Here is a 17,809-nt window from a genome sequence, read left to right on the forward strand (position 1 = left end):
CTCAGGACAGTCCTGATTACCTGGCTGATGTTCCAGTAACTCTCCTGTTTAATGCAAAAACAAAGAAAGGGGCATGGAGGTAGAAGTCACCTCCCCATAAAGAACGGAGGGCTTTTGTTTAATTATTATTATAGAGGTCCCTTATTTTTTTGCAGATTCTGCACATCCCAAACACCCCCTAATCATTCCAAATGGCCCAGGAGGTACATCTGGTTTAGAGGGTCTATTTTTGGAATTAGGGATTTCTAAAGGCTATTACGTCATCTTTCAATAGACATTTACGTGACGGATTAAGACACAGAAACGCATGTTATTATATGTATTATTGTGGGATTTAGTGCTGAAGAACACGGTGATAGCTTCCTACCCAGCAAACGTTAAGCCCCTTCAACAATAGGAGCGGAAATGGAGGGCTTTAGGTCTGAAAGAGGGACAGTCCTTTTTAAATCGGGACACTTGGGAGGTATTCCTCATTGGAACCACATTGATACATTGTGTCTTATTCATTTTATTTTTCAATAAATGTATCAATGGCTCTCAGTTACTCAGATCCAACATAAAAGACGATGTTTGATGGGATGCAGCATTTAGTTACCGAGCCATCAAATTTATATGTTTTTTTCCCCTTGTTAACCCCCCCCAGTAATTATCTAAAAACGAGTGAATTAATTTAGGTTAGAGAGAGCTGCTGCCGGTGCATCCATCCCCCAGCGGCCTCCCCCTCCCGTTACATACACCCACACAGACGCAGAGCAGGCCGCATCCAAACCGTTATTTTATTGTCAGAACCTGAGATGGGAATTTCAGAGGAAGAAGAGAACAAAAATTCAAATATAATTTATAATAATAAAAAAACACAAAAAATGATGTGTCGCCGGTGCACGTCTCGGGGTTTATGCGCAGTAAACATCATGGCAGACGATGCAAGGGTTTTTCTTTTTCGGGGATAGAAAGCTGTTATTAAAATCTCGAGCAATCTGTTTATCGAGCTGCGACATAATGAGGAGAAGAAAAAAAAAAACACCCACAAAAAAACAAAACACACAAAAGGGGTTTTAAAACACTTCCTTATCTATCTCTATCTATAGATTAGGGAGCAGATCTCCCCTTAAAAGGTAACAAAGTCTACACTACTTTGGTCCGTAAGGAGTTAATGTTTTGGGGCTGCAGTAAAAGTAATGTTATTTTGCGTATTTTTCGATATTTTTTTTTTGTTTTTAATTTTTGCGATGCTCGCCAATAAGCTTATCACTCGGAAATGGGAGGAATAATGGGTTAATCCTCCCACTGTGAACTAAAATCCCCATAGGCTAAGGGGGCAGTTAATATTTTATTATTTTTTCACCCCACTATTTGCACAAACTGTTACAGGAAAGATACCGGTTATTTTCAGCCTGGGATGACCTTCTATGGCTTCAAAGGAAAATTGCCACCTTCACTGCTTTTTGCCAAAATAAATAAAATTTATTAACGCTATCTAAACCTTGTGCTTTTTGGTTTTCAGTCAGTTTGAAAGAGATTTGGTTCAAGTGTAAATTAACGTTTTAGTTCAGGGAGGCCGAGATCTGTGACAAAACTAGTATTTTAAAATGTCCTGTTCTGAAATCCTCTCCTTTCTTTTCTGCCACCCTTACAAAGTCGGTACAAAGTCAGCTGCCATCATAGGGGAGGAATAATCTAGCATAACTTGAAATCAAGATGGCCGCTCCCATGCTATACACACACAAAGGGGGGGGGGGGGTTGATAATTCAGATAATCATCTATTGTGTATTGTGACCTGTAAACACCACTGCACAGATTTACTTACACAGAATACAATATACAGAAGCGTAAAATGTAATATTTCAGAACAGAAACAGAATTGCTTTAAATCTGGACGTAAATGTACGGCATTGGCGTCATAAGCAACATCCAACTAGGGTTGGTATCTGGCAGTGAAAATGGTACGATCTCATCACTTCCATACAAAATGTTTTACTACCCCCTTCGTAATAAAAATATGCCAATGGCTGGTGGTATTTTTTTTTTCCGCATATATTTCCCCACAATACATAGTCGTTTGCAAATCACAGTCCACGCGCACACACACACTCGACCACACTTACACAGGCTCGCACACACAGCATGTTTCAGATCTCTTCCACCTTCTAATTCTAGAAAGGAAAAAAAAAAAAACAAAAAAAAAAAAAAAAACACTTTTTGGGTTGTAAGGAAGCAGCAACCGAACTCATGAGCTTGCATGGCGTGGCCAGGGCAGGAGGCGCAGTCCGCTCCGTTTCAGCTTATTAATGAGGAATATCGCAGTGTGGTAACATGCTGCAGGAGACAGAGTATCCTACCGTCCGGCTGGTACCAGGTAAGGATAGAACTTTGCCCGCGTAGGGCAGAGATTTCAGTCCGTTGTAAAGGGAATATAATCAGAGCCACTTATCAATATGATAAGATAAACCTTCCGGGGACGGTTCTTTTCACTTTAGTCCTTTGTTATCAAACTGCTTCGAGCTCGATAGACGTGGGATGGTGCCAAGGAACACTGAGAAAACATTGAAAGAACCTGTAGGAACTTCATGACGGGGGCAGAAGGTCAGTTGAATGCCAGGAGAAAGTGTGTGTGTGTGTGTGTCAAGTCTACATATGATGCACTTTTCCACCTGTTTGTCGGTGGTTTGTTCATAGGATAAGTAGCAGCAGTCAGCAACTCCGGCCCTTGGTATGTTCAGTCGGCGGGGAGGAATAAAAACATTGCACAATCTTCCCCTCACAGTCTATTAACGGGGTGGTCCCACTACCCGAGCTGTATCTGGCCAGAGAAGGTGGTCAATAGCAGCATAATGGAAAAGCCAGTGAGCAGGCCGGCATTCTGAATCAGGAAAGCGGTAAGCGGACGGCCTCCTTCCTCATCTTCTTTACTGACCTCATTCATCTCTGGGAACTGGGGAGAGAGAGGAACAGAATCAGCCTCAAAGGAGTGCCTTCAAAAAAGGAGGCCACGTGACAAATGTACAGGAAAAACGCTGTTGGGGTTTTATTTTTTTTGCTTCTAAACATAACAGTTTCAGATCCTTTAACTATTTTGGGGATGTATTTTTACAAATTCCAGGTTCTTAATTCACAAATTATGGCATTATTAAAAGAATTCAGTTCAAGTGAGTGTGACCTGATGAGGTCAAGTAAAGTTGGGCAGTGGACCACTGAAAACGGCACCGGCTGGAGAAGAAATGTCATCTGCCTTGGGATTGTTAAAGCGGAAGTCCGACGGAAAAAACGTTTTTTCTCCTTGGACATAACCCCCAGTGATTCCAAAATAAACTCCCTGTATCTGCAGGCCTAGAAGCCGCCATTGGTGTCGGTCATGTGATATTTTGGGTGACTGTTCCTGCTCAACACAACACTGAGCTGATTATCTACGGCAATGCTAATGAAGTCCATTCCTCCATAGACTTTCATTAATCAAAGTGTCCAGTTAGGTGATTAACACCGAGTCATTCTATTGTTTATCACAAGGCAGTGTGAGAAGGAGTATTTGTCTAGTAGACTGGGCTATGATGATGGAGCTGGAACACATACAAAGTGGATACTTTTATTCTGATACTAGTAATAATTATTTATACAGTATCATTCAAAGGATCATTAATTTGTTTTATTTGGGTTTGAAAGGTAACAGGACTATTTTACACTATTTACCCATCGTGAGGGAGGGGGTAGCTGAAAGTTAGGAACAATCATTCAGGTCATGAGAACACGAAGATCCCCACTTGCACGGTACAAACATAAGCCAGGCGTTCCTCTAGCTGGGATGTGACATCTTGTAGGACCTAAATTTCCTTCACAACCAACAAACTGAATTAAATAGATGATAGCGGTAACCCTGGTTGCTTTAGTAAATGATCCTAATGGGGAAAAAGGAATTACGAAAAGGAAAGACTTTAATGACTACACTTATACTCACCATGTCAGCAAGTGCTATGTAGAGGAACATGCCGCCTGCCAGGCCAAAGATCCAGTTAGACGAGAAGTGACTCCCGGCGAGGATGCCAAAGGCCAACCCGAGATAACAGCAGCACGCCGAGAGAAAGTTAAAAAACAGAGCCTGGGGGATACTCATCCCTGCATTCAACAGGATGACAAAGTCACCTACAGAGAGACAGCAGAGAAGACCAGAATAAGAAACAACTCACGGGGACGGTAAAACTCCTACATAAAAGGTCTTCTGAAGTTATTGCTGACCAGGCAGGGCCCCAGCGTCAGAAAAGGGTCATAAAAAGTGACTCTCGTACAAAGTCTGGGAAGTTGTCTGCCGGCAGACCATTCAGCTGGTTCCCACTGCGACGATCACCATTCAGACTCAGCACCAGAATCACTTTTTACACAGAACCCTCACTCTGTTCCCCCAACGGTTCCATCATCTGTTACCCGCTGCTCCCGCGTGATCACCCTCCCAAACTCCTAAGGTGATCCGGATCAAAACTTGAACGGCTCAGGATGAAATATAACGTCATACCAGGAGAAGACATCTTTTGTGTGTAATGTGACCCTTATTGCCTCTGTGATTATGTAAATGTAGAGCCCTTCAGGAGCAGAGGTGTTGGTCTACATATTGTGTTAATTTATATAGCTCCAACATATACTGCAGCGCTGTACTGTGGCTAAACAGGACATAAGTAGCGCATCATAAATCGGACGTACAGAAACAAAAAGGTGAGATGGGGCCCTAGTCAAAGGAGCTTACAATATAGAAGAAATAGGGAGTGCGTTTATTAACTTGAATTAAGCAAGAGTTCAAGGAAACGTGTTATAATTAGACGCAGTGACGCTAATGTTCAGGTAAAATTATTATTAAATCATGTTATAAATGATTGTTATTGGAATATAAGATGACGGCCTGTTGGACCGACTGTTACCATCACACAGTTGCCAGGGTTGATTTGGCCAACTATATATAGCTTTCAACATACAGCATAACCAGTTTAGAAGAAATTATATATCTATCTATCTATCTATCTGTGACTGGCATATGCACACGTACATTTCACATGCTGCCGACCGGCACACATTGAGGCAATAGATCCCTACCGAGCTCGTGGGGGAATTCCTCACACAGGATGGCGATGGAGGTGCTAACCCCTTGAAAGACAGATACTGTAAACGAGGCTCCGATCGCCAAGCCATCGATGAAGTTATGAAGCCCATCACTTAGGGTGATCATCCACGCTAGCGTCCCGATGTCAGAGTAGCGGATCCCTTTGAGCCAGTAACAGGAGCTCTGCTGCCCCGGGAGATCCTGTAAAGTGATCACCATTCACAATTAAATGAACACGGAATGCTAGAACACGGAATGCTAGAACACGGAATGCTAGAACACGGAATGCTAGAACACGGAATGCTAGAACACGGAATGCTAGAACACGGAATGCTAGAACACGGAATGCTAGAACACGGAATGCTAGAACACGGAATGCTAGAACACGGAATGCTAGAACACGGAATGCTAGAACACGGAATGCTAGAACACATCAGTGTTTGTATTCCAGCCGTACCTGAAGATTATATCACCATGCCCTCTAGGAAGACGGCATAAAGATGAAACCCTAGAAAACGGTACCGCTTTGGACGTTGTTACATCAGTGCATTTATGGTAGGTTATCCTATCTTTCATTGTTTACAAGCCACAGATACATCTCTACGAGACTCACCTGTACAGCTAGTGATCCAACTACAACTTTCTCATCCCCGAGGTGTGTGCGCAGGTCCGGCTCGCTGCCCCCTGGTGGAGGGATCATGTGATCTAGGTCACCGTTCTGTAGCTTCTCCGTCACCCCTTCCTCCGCGTCCCGTTTCGTAGTGTCCGAAGAGTAGTGACTGTGTCCATGCTGCGGAGAGAAGCCAGAGGAGTGAAGCCCCCTTTGCTAATGAACCCTTATCCGACTTGATACATAACTGGCAATATTTGGAGGAATTACCCATATACAGGGGGGGGGGGGGGGGGGTGTGCACTTTGAGATTTCTGTTGACACAGGTATGAGAATGACCTCATAGCAGAAACGTATTAAAAAAGGTCAGCATTTACGTCTCACAAAGAACAAATCCTAGAAATTAGGATCATAACAAAAAGAGAGATGTGAAGATGTCAGAGACATCAGGAACATCTAGTAAGGACAGAATGTGGAACTCATTTAGTCCCACCAATTCTAAATTACAAAACGACAACACTGGAGGCCCTTCTTGCCCGAGTAACGTACCCTTCATATCTGGACATAAACAGTGCATCAAGAAGGGGCTCAAATTATTTCACAGTCTACGTCTCCACATTTAAGATGATGTAGGAAATATAGAATTTGACGGCAGATAAGAACCATTCGGCAGTCTACTGTAGTCTGATTTGGGGATTCAGGATAACCATATACCTATCCTATGACTGTATAGAATTCATAAATGCATACATAATTTCACAGCAGACAGGAGACAGAGCAGTGTACCTCATGCTTCTGTTTGAGGATCATCTTCAGAACCTTCTCTGTAAAGAAGAAGAGGTAGAAGCCACCAAACACCACAGCAGACGTGGAGACGTAGGAGTCTTCTAGCGGGTTGAAGCCGAAAGCCTGTGGCAAAATGACGGAGGTGCGGGGACAGCGAGTTAGGTTTCCTCTACAACCTAAATAAAGGCTCCCAGAGACAAATTAGATCCCTAGTTATCTGCTAAAGACACAACGCAGTCACCGCTACAGAGACGGCATAACGGGAAGGGAGAGTGAAACGGATAGGTTAAAGATGGGAGCCCCGATTAGAAAACATTAAAGAGACAGGATAGGTAGTCTGTACACAAATTACACAACACCCCCGTACCTCCACATTATCTACACAAATACCCACATCCAAAACACACACACATACACTCAGTGGTCACTTTATTAGGTACATAAAGTGTGATCTAAGAGACTATAATTTATCTATAAAAACTTTGATTGGTGGCGCTTGAAGCAGTGGTTCCAGCATCTCAAACAGCTGAGCTGGCTTCCCCCCCCCCCCCCATACTATAGTCTCTGGAGCAGGGGTATCAAACTCCAGGCCTTGGGAGTCAGAATCAGGGCAGATTTAATTGATTTCCCAGCATGTGATCCGGCAGCTCAAGCAAAACGTTATTAACCCAATGTAATCACGTTCTAAGAAAGAATTTATCCCGGGGTTTTTGTAGCTCTGGAGGCCTGGGGTTTGATAACCCTATCCTAGAGTTTACACGAGTAGGCCGATAAACAAAAAGTCATGCGAGCGGCAACTTTGTGGGAGAAAGCACCTCGGCTAATGAGAGAGCTCAGAGGAGAACCTGACATTTACTGAACAGGGAGGTGAAAAAAAGACCTCATAAAGTGGCCACTGAGTGTACACCCAAGCAGCTTATGTTATAGAACAGATCATGTGCCAATGACAGCGTGTCCCCATACCTCGGGGATGAGCTGAAAGAGGGCGTTGGAATATAAAGTCCCAATGGCGAGAGCAATGAAGAAGAGGAGTAGACGCTTGTAACAGGCCTTCTTCATGAATGGGACCACGCCAGCTCCCAGGAGGGAGCACAGAGAGATGACGGTGACACATAGGAATCCATAACCCCATACTGAAGAAGCCATGGGCCGGAGAGCCAAGGTACAAAGAAAGCATATAGCAGGACAGGGGGAGACAAACACAACAATGTAAAAGAGAAAACAAGAGGCGGAAGAGATACACACAGCGAGAAGAAGCGTGGGGATAAGATTGAAGGATGAACATAAGTGGCAAGGATGAGGAGAACAGGGAGAACAAACATAACCACAGAGAATTTTAGTGAAGAAGATGAACATGACGGACAGGTGTGAATAGCGACACAGAAGATAGATGAAGGATCAAAAATGTGAGGAAGATAAGGGAAGCATGTATAGATATTAGTGAAGAAGAGATGAATGGAGTGAAACAGACAATGTTAAATGGCGTGTAAAACGAAAAGGCCAAAAAGTAAAGAGATGGCAAAGAGAGAGAGAGACAAATTGGGGATAGGGGAGTGGAGAAAGGAGAAAGACAACAATTAGTGATTTTGATCATCCCAGATATCCATCTGACCATTTTAATAGATTAGCAGAAAGGAGAGTCTGTGGCAGCCGGAAGCCGTGTGTCACCCTGACATTGTTATGCAGCAGTAAAGCAGCATGGAGGCTCCTCTGGTGGCCACATCCCAACGTAATCACCCACACCATGTCACGCGATAACGGGCAGAGCACAGACTGCCAATAAATGATTGATTTATTTCTCTAATCTCACGTTCTTTGGCAGCCGTTTCTCACTGTACTCATTCACTTACCTTTACAACTAAGGCAGGCATGACCCAAGAGGGGGTACAGTCAAAGGCTCCAACCTAGTTAAGCTGAATCAAGTTCTACGTCCCTTAATGCCCACAGTCCATGGCTCTCATTTTACAAGAATACGTACTCATGGATAAAGACCTATAGGGCCACCTAGGGGTTATCTGCAGCAAGCGGTTACTCTAAGACACTAAGTCTAAAGCTCTTTAAGACTTGGTGAAGACAAATGTAAAGTGATTAAGTTGGAGTGGGAGGCAAAACAGAGCCTCCTCCAGGGGAAAGGGGTAACCCACGGCTTGTGTGCCAAGACTCTCCTGAATAAGTCACCCGTACTGGTGTATCTGACCCACGAGTGCCCCAGACACAGCAGTAGGGGTATCAACACTAAAAGGATTAAGTATAACCATAATGTAAACCCATCCAACTGTCAGATCAAACAGGCGAGCAGAAGATAGAGAACCAGGGATGGTTATTCTGCTAGAGAAGGCATCAATCAAATAAATCATGGCCATCCACAGCAGAACTCACAGCCAATAATTGCACCCTGAAAACAAGAGAGTTAATTAGAGAGGTAAATTAACCTGCTGGATTAAATGGACCTTTTTAAATCAAACCCCATCATCACACGTGTCCATCCTGCAGAGGATGAAGAGGAGCAACTCTATGCATGAGAAGCCATGCTTGTTACAGATACACACTGCAGTATGAACACAACGAACGTGGTAGATTGCATACAAGATATAATTTTAAATCAAAGCAACGCAAACCAGAGAAAATGAAAACTCATTGTTAGTGTATCGGGAGAAGAGAGAGGGATCATGGAAAGAGCCCCAAACGAGACCAGGGGACATACTACTGCTGCAGGTGAAGATTGGCGTGTGTGTCAGGGATTTAACTGCACTGAGGTCCAGGGCCCACCACCAAAAAGTGTCCTACGGTAACCCAAACGATCAGACACCAAAGTGCGACCTCCCCTAGCAGGAAACATAGTATCGTGTAAACAGCAAACAACCTTTGTGTTGGGGAAAAATTGACAAATACATAAAATGATGCATAGATTGTGTAGTGCTTTTATAATATGAATGCCTTATGTGTTTAGCGGGCAGGTACTGCACCTCTGGGATCAACTGCAGGAGAGCGTTAGACAGCAGGGTACCGATGGACAGGGCGATGAAAAAGGTGAGTAGCCGGCGGAAGACGGGCCTCTCTACGCAGGGGGCAAAAAAGACGCCCAAGAGAGACGCCATGCTGATCAGGGTGACGGCCAGGAACCCAAAACCCCAGACTGCGGGACAAGAGCACAGCGTGAGGAAACCTTGGGAGCACCGAGGAGGGACAGTGCGGAAAGAAGACATTAGGTAGGAACAACAAATTGAACAGGAAGGAAATAAAAGCAAATACGTTGTCAAAAATATTGCTTTTTTTTTTTTTTTTAAACAGTTCTAGTTTTTGCATAATACAATGTTTTCAGGCAGTTGCATATTAGCTATTCGTATGTGTTCTAGTCATCTTACAATATTCTAAACAAACACCCCGAGTCCTCATCATACTGTTTGTGGTAAACAGTGGAATGGCTCTGTCTGAGGCTAGGTTTCCACTTGGTTTTTTTTAGCTAAAAACACCCATAAAAACGCCAATAGCGCCACCTGGCGTTTTTTTTTGTGAAAAAACACAGCAGCCAGATGTTAGCTGTTCTTCAATAGGAAATCGCAGAATGCCATATCCACTTGGCGTTTTTTTGTTTGGCGTTTTTTCAGTCCTCTTTGGCGTTTTTCTGCTTTTTTGGGCTCTGTGGCAGTTTTTCAAAATCGCAGCATGTTGACACTCTGGCGTTTTTTGCAAGGAAATCTTGGCGTTTTTCTCCAATAGAAGTCTATGGGAGAGAAAAAACGCCATGAAAAAGCCATGTGGGTTTATTGCCTTGGCGTTTTTTATGGCGTTTTTTCCACAGTTACAATGCAGAGGATGGACCCAGTATCTGTGTGTCCTACGAGAAATAGGCTGGAAACAAACAGTTTCACACAAAACAAAGTTCATATTGAATTCTACACCATTTGGAACAAACATGCCATTACAAACAAACATACGCGACGCATCAACTGGATCCTGCCTGCCAAAAGCAACAGCAAACTATGTGCACCATCATTTGGGGCCAATCTTCCTAGAGGAGCAGACATTCGGAATAAAGCAGGCCTTACAAACCACAGAAAAGTGACAAAAGGGTCCGCCGGGGCGTTTAAGTAGAACTCTACCAAGTAAATGACATCAGGGGGCAGATACTTGCCATTTATCCTAATCCCTTTTAGCTGGGTGAAACCTCTAACTTGTAAAGGCTGGAAAAACTGCCTAAGGTAAAAAAAAGCAATTTCCACAGAAAGGCTAAAACGCCAGAAAAAACTCCAGAAAAAAACGCCAAAACGCAGGAAAATGCAGTGGCAGTTTTCTTGGCGTTTTTCATCAAGAAAAAAAACGCAGGACAAAAACCCAAGTGGAAACCTAGCCTTAATCAACCGTTCTGGCGTGGTGTTTGAGCCGGTAAAGTCAACCAAAATATCACATGACTCACAACAATGGCGGCCTCCAGGTCTGCAGATAAAGGAAGTTTAAAATGTCATGTTTAAGAAGAAAACCTTTTTCTCTGTGGGATTTCACCTCTAATGACCTTCACCAATCCCTGGTATATCCGACTCAGTCAGACATCGATATATTAAAAATAGCGACTGTGGCGGATAGTTGGGCGACCCTACTTTCTGAAGATGCATTCCTTATAACCAGCATTATTTTTTTTCCTCCCGTTTTTTCCGATATGTACAAAAGCCTGAAAGACAGGCCCTGCCTGATAATACAAGGTATTCAATGAGTGAGGAGATCATAATACACGTATTACGATAGGTATTTGTGAGGCTGTCTTCTAGAGTATTGCTTCTCAGAATTGTTCCAGCCCTCACCTGGATCTACTCAAAATGAGGAAAGGTGGATTAATCAGAGTCTCGATCTACCGCGCAGATCCACCTTTACTCACGCAAAGACATTGAAAACATTCACAGGAGGTGAGCCCTGAGGACAGACAGATAACGTAGAATCCAGCCAGGGAGGAGTAGAAACAAAGTTCATAAGCGTCAGAAAGTTCAAAATGCACCAGGTCCTACAACACAGAACGAGAAGGCAAAGAAGGGAAAAAGAACAGAGGTGGAAGTGCGCAAACCCTCCGCTGCCATCATTCTCAGCCAACGTGCCAAATAAAAACTGAGCCAAACAGCTGGAGGCTTTGTTGGTATGGACCATATATAATGGAACACTTAGACATGGAGATCTGTCAGAACATTCCACGCAAGAAAACGGTAACACGGCAGGTGTGCAAAGGACCAGAAGAAAGTTGATCATCACCTAACAAGCGCCTGGTGGCTTTGGGAGCGGACAGGAGGAGGAGTGCGTAGTCTTACCTTCAGCAGGGCTAGGTCGCCCCTCCGCAACGGTCTCGTTTTGGGAAACAGGGCTTCCATGACAGGCCCCAGTCTCCAGCTGCTGCAGGATGGTGGGGCAGAAGCTCTGGAGACCCTCTGCATCCACCACAGACTCGGACGTCAAATTGTGAGCAGCGAACAGGACCGAGGAGCTGAGACACTGCAGAATTAACAGAGTTAGAGTAGAACAGAGCATTTTATTAATGGAAAAATGAATATTTCAGTTCATAGTTTTATGGGGGGGGTAGAGTATTTTAGGTTATCTTGTGCTCTATAAATAATTATGTTTATTTCATGTAAGGGAGTTTATTAAACACAAACGTCAAACTAAAGGGTTGCTAGTGTGGCTCATTTTCTTGATATGTATAAAAACTCATTTGAAACATTTTAAACATGTCAAAATCAGGAAAAAATATATTTCCCATAAGATCTCTACAGATCACATGCTACGGATATTCAAGTAAAACCGGGAAAACATGTCAGACAAGGTATGCTATAAGATATAAAACCATTTATTTTTTGTAACAGCTATACATTTATTTACTATAAAGTATTAGTTTAGTGTGACATTAAAAAAAGATTGTTGAAAACTATTGTGCCGTTTTTTTGTTTTTTGTCACAATATGTTTTCAGGCTGCTGTAGTTCTAGCTCTGGAATTTTACCCAATCTACTAGACAAACACCCTGACCCGTTATCATGCTGCCCTTGGCAAACGAATGATTACGTCCTAATCACCCGGACACTCTGACTAATGAGAGCAGAGGAAAGGGTTTCATTGTACGAGGACTTCATTAGCATGGCCATAAAGCATCAGCTCAGCGTGGTGTTTGAGCAGGAAATATCACATGACTGACAACGATGGTGGCCTCCGAGTCTTTGAATTGAATTAAGACGCACACACACCACAGTGTTATATCCCGTCACTTTGGGGCTGGACTCTCAGAACTAATGTTAAAATGTCCTAGTTTTCAGTATTTTCCAAGTCTCTGTCGGACAGCTATTACAAGCCTTTCACCTCTCAAGACAGCGTGTATGCTAAACCTCCGAGTGCCAAAGCCAGAGGAAGACTACTAACCTCCTAGCTATGAGACAGCATCTCTTATTCCACCAATATTTTCATAATATCCGATTCACTCAACACTGCATATGTTTCTTGCTTAAGTGGATAGTGGACTCTGGTACCCAAAAAGGTCAATGGAGGTCCATGAAAAGCAGTAAACAAAAAGGTCTCCTTCTCACCTGGGACATGTTTGTGGAGCTGCTCTCCCCTCTTCCCACTTCCAGTCTCTCCAGCAGAGACTGCAGCTGTGGCAGGGACAGGGTCTCATTTTCACCGTACCGGTGGAGAATATCTTGGAGAAAGGAAGCGGCACTCAGCGCATGGTCTGAGCCGGCGAGGGCATCCTCTGCCAAAGAAAACGGCAGCACGGCCATGGTGAAGACCAGAGACCGGAGAAGTGCCCATAATGTCTCATGAGTCATGACAATATCTAGAAGAAAAATGGAGAAGGTAAGAGGAAAGGCAAAACGGGACACTAATACACCTTAACTCAAGTGGAGCATTTCACAAGGGGCCCTGCCACCTAAACAGTACTTCTAAAGCACAACCTGAATGGACTCTGGGCAATAGAAGCCTGTTCTCTGTAGGGATGAATCACGCTTCCCTATCTTGAAGGCTGATGCAGAAACGTTGGTTTGGTGGATGCCAGGAGAACGCCCCCTACCAGAACAATGGGTACTGTAAAGTTTGGTGAAGGAGGGATAATGGTCTGGGGGTATTTTTCAGGGTTTGGGTCCCTTAGTGCAGTGAATGGAAATCTTAATGCTTCAGTGTACCAAGACATTTTGGACAATGCTTCCAACTTCGTGGAAACTGTTTGGGGAAGACCCTTTTATATTCCAGCATGACTGTGCCCCCCAGTGCACTAAACAAGGCCCATAAAGACATGGTTGGATGAGTTTGGGGTGGAAGAACTTGACCAGCCGCACAGAGCCCTGATCTCAACCCCATCTAACAGTGTTTGGATGAACTGGAATTGAGATTGCGAGCTGGGGGTCTCGTCCATCATCGGTGTCTGACCTCACGAATGCCCTACTGGGTGAATAGGCAAAAATACCCACAAACTCTCCAAAGCCTTCCCAGAAGAGTGGGAGCTGTTACAGCTGCAAAGGGGAGACCAACTCAATATTAATGCCCATGGTTTGAAACCGGGATGTCCAGCAAATATGCAATAATCATGTTTCACAGCTTGTTTTCAAGAAAATATGCATCATAGAGGTATAACTTTATGAGCATCCGGTATTCCATGAGGGGCCCCATAAGCCCAGCGGGCCCCTGAGCCATTGCGTAATCTTCCTATACAGTAGCACCATGTCTAGCCATAAGCTAAAGTACAGATTATTTTCAAAGCGCTGCACTCACAGTGTAAACCGAGTTCGAGCGACAGCGGTCCTGAAACAGAGGAAAGGACATCCAGGTGGCCGGCACCATATTATATGAAACAGAGACAGGACGGCGAGATCTGTTGTGCGGAACCTGCATGCGCATAACACAACATCATAACTCACAATAACCGCGCTGAGCTCGCAGAACGTACGCTAAACAGGATAACAACATTCGGAATAATAGCCAAATTATGTTTTTTTTGTATAAAGGCATCAGTATGTAAAAGGCTAAAGTCATCAGGTTATAGAATATTAACACTGGCTCATCTTACAGCGTTTCTCTCTTACATCGTGGCTCCGCTTCAGGTTTGATTGTGAGTTCTGGTGGTTGCACAGACAGGTAAAATAGATACACAAGTTTCTAGAACGCGACGCTTAGCGGGGCCCATGTTCTTCATCTACCGTCACAGTTTATAGTAAATAAATCACCATCAGAGAGCACAGAGGGGCTCCGCACAGAGAGACGAGGGGAGACCCTCGCCTCCAGCAGGGCTCGGCACACAGAGACCCTCGCCTCCAGCAGGGCTCCGCACACAGAGACCCTCGCCTCCAGCAGGGCTCCGCACACAGAGACCCTCGCCTCCAGCAGGGCTCCGCACACAGAGACCCTCGCCTCCAGCAGGGCTCCGCACACAGACGTGGGCTGCCCTTCACTGACAGAGGGCATTGACAGCCATACAAACCAGCACACATTTGTTTGACAGACACACCGACTCTGCAAGTAGAGTGAGTGCAGTCAGTAACACACCGGCCACACAGCCCACAGGAGACAGTCCCATCACAGTCGTTAAGGCGACCGGTTATTAGCGAGGAGGATAAGGTGACAGACGGACTTACAGTGATCGCAGCGCAGATAGCAATCGGCAAATCCGGGACTGTAGCCGCAATCTGTGCCCAAACAGCCTGTGCCCAAACAGCCTACACTCCGCCGGTTCGCACACTGCTCACGATGCGCACCCGACGCACCTCATCACGGCCTCTCGTTCTTCTAGCAACGTGGAGATCAGGAGCTGCTTCTTTAAGCCTTGACGTCACAGCCCGTATAACCCCACCTACATTCCGCGACGTCTCCAAAGGGGGCGGGTACAGGGTCACCTGTACAACAATGAATGGAGCAGAGAGCGTGAGCCGCCCACTTAGCTCTCACCTTCTCATTGGCCAAAGTAAAGCACATGATGCAGAACGCGCATAAAGACTTATTGATGGTATTCTGAGAACGGATTTCTGCGGGTAATGCGTTTACATAGCGGGAAAACACAGAAGGGAAACCGGCACCGGCAAACATTCTTACTGCGAGAGCGTACACTCTTATATATATAGCACACCAGTCAAAAGTTTGGGGTCACCGAGCTGCTTTAATGAAGATCACGAATTTTTCTGGCTATAACATAATTTGCAAAAGGGTTTCTAACCATCAGTTAGCCTTTTAAACATAAACTTGGATCAGCGAACACAACGTGCCATTGGAACACAGGAGTGATGGGAGTGATAAAGGGCCATTGGAACATAGGAGTGATGGGAGTCATAAAGGGGCATTAGAACACAGGAGTGATGGGAGTGATAAAGGGCCTCTGTACACCTATGAAGATATTCCATTAAAAATCAGCTACAAAAGTCATTTACAACATTAACCCCTGGGTTTCTGATCCATTTCATCTTATTTTAAGGGAGAAAAAAAAAAGTACAATTTCTACCTGACCCCAAACTTTTGAAAGCTAGTGCATATGTATTTTATAAATTTTATGCGCACACCCAGCAAATACTATAATAATATTAAAAGCGTCTGGATAACTGTGTTATATATAGGGTGGTATATATGTGGGGAAAATAAACGTGGGTAACTGTATAAATATAAACTTGAATTGTGATTGCCGCCCCCTCAGGAAGCGCACTCAATTAAAAATCAATAGCGGCTCAAGTGCGTTGGATATTTCTTACAGATTTGGTTAATTTCGTTGTATCGTGAAGTTTCTCCGTGTCTCGGTTGGAGATGGCAGCCCCTCGGAGATCCTCCATTATCTTTTAGTTGTATCGAGGGCTTCAAGTCTCTCCTTTCCACTTTCCGTCTGTGCAGGCGCCGGCGGGTTTCACCCAGGATTGACTTTTTTTATTTATTTATTTATTATAAATCCTGCCCCACGGGAGCCTCATTCATGAAGTCCAGAGAAGGGTTTAAATGGCTTGAGAGTAGTATCTGCTGGGTGTGTGCAGCTATTGCTGGTTTCTGCATCGCCCTGGAATCTGTATATTATATATATATATATATATATATATATATATATATATATATATATATATATATATACTGGTTAGGGTGTGCTCCCCTTTCAGCATTTTGTTCTATATATACACATGCATACAGGTTTAGTGGGCTGCTAGCCAACACCGCTCCATACTTACACATCAGACCGGGTGCTGCAGAGCGCGATCACCGGCCGGATACCGCTGAGCAAAAAACTTAACGGCTGGCCACACGTGCCATGAGGTGGCCGCTGGTCTTAAAGTGCCAGGTCCGCCCCACTATCTACAGCCCTAAATATATATATATATATATATATATATACACACACACACACATAAATACCCACACTCTCAGTGGTCTGAAAGGGTTGCAATTCCACATAAAAGCTGTCTGGTGACCTCTGCATCCTAATAACAGAGCGCTGCGGCAGCCGGACCCTCTAATTACTGAGCAATCACCGTAACACTCTATCTTTATCTATATGAATTGGTGCACCGAGCGTATGAGTGTGCGGACTGGAGCTAACCAATCGTTTCATGTTACGCGACAATCCTGCTGCTGCCATACTGGATAACAATTCTCTGCTTTCTATGAAAAATTCATATTTTAATTATTTATATTCAGCGGAATGAATATAACTGAGTCGCAATCATTTCACATATCCAGCTGCGTAGTATGATTAAACTATATATAGAAAATAAAGATATTATTAATTAAAGGGTCTTTCCTGGCATTATATACGCGTTTAATGCAAATGCTAGCTGAGAGGTCCTTTTGTGGTGTCCCCCTTGCATGTGCGTGTGGGGGGATTCTGCAGAACCCCTCCATACGCATCTAACCTTTTCCGTCGCCCCAGCTATTCGCTGTACAGAAGACAAGCAGAATACTTACCAGCTTTCCGCTCCGCTATGTTATGCTCCGGAGTTCCCAGGTATATCCAGGGACTGGCTGTGTTCCATTTTATTTGCTCAGTAACTAGAACCTGACAGCAGAACGGTGAATTCCAGACCAGGTAGAAGTTATGGAGCATGTCTCGGCACACAGCACTTCCTCGTGCCCTCCAACTCCGGATAATATTGTCCTTTAAAGATGGTTATGTGTCGAGATAAATGTAGCGATTTAAAGTACTTTAAAACACAATCCTTTACTTTAGTTCCCTGCTTGACCCCCCCTTATCTGGTTCCATCCACATTGCGAGAGTCCTCACCAAAACTGCTGATGACCTCATGGCGCTAAAACAAAAGCTCACTTCTCCCCGCTTATACTCTTTTCCCTCTGTGCAGCTCCTGACACCTCCGACTACCCCCCTCTATTTGCATAAACCTTCAA

At 44.3% G+C, this 17,809-nt stretch overlaps 1 protein-coding gene across 1 annotated transcript; it reads right to left on the bottom strand.

Annotated features, from left to right (window-relative positions):
• Positions 1–2,786: 2,786 nt before the first annotated feature.
• On the bottom strand, positions 2,787–16,254 carry LOC149277582 (metal cation symporter ZIP14-like). The gene is made up of 11 exons (XM_089502721.1): positions 16,177–16,254; positions 15,161–15,333; positions 14,668–14,891; positions 13,033–13,283; positions 11,772–11,952; positions 7,441–7,610; positions 6,478–6,600; positions 5,695–5,871; positions 5,075–5,282; positions 3,951–4,135; positions 2,787–2,933 (listed from the first exon to the last, which is right to left on the bottom strand). Exons 1-11 carry the CDS (start codon positions 16,252–16,254, stop codon positions 2,787–2,789), a joined length of 1,917 nt encoding a protein of 638 aa, XP_089358847.1.
• Between the last annotated feature and the right edge of the window lie 1,555 nt (positions 16,255–17,809).

This window comes from Sceloporus occidentalis, unplaced genomic scaffold (assembly GCF_023333645.1).
Source record: "Sceloporus occidentalis isolate IW3139 unplaced genomic scaffold, rSceOcc1.0.p SCAF_209, whole genome shotgun sequence".
NCBI classification, from domain to species: Eukaryota; Metazoa; Chordata; class Lepidosauria; order Squamata; family Phrynosomatidae; genus Sceloporus; species Sceloporus occidentalis.

Bases quoted from the DNA above. Each gene is read 5' to 3' on its own strand.
- LOC149277582 (XM_089502721.1), bottom strand. From the start codon at position 16,254: ATGGAGGATCTCCGAGGGGCTGCCATCTCCAACCGAGACACGGAGAAA. The intron at 14,892-15,160 runs GTAGGCTGTTTG...GCCCTCTGTCAG, and splicing joins AGTGTGCGAACCGGCGGAGT to TGAAGGGCAGCCCACGTCTG. The intron at 13,284-14,667 runs GTGATTTATTTA...TTTTTCTTCTAG, and splicing joins CCCCTCTGTGCTCTCTGATG to ATATTGTCATGACTCATGAG.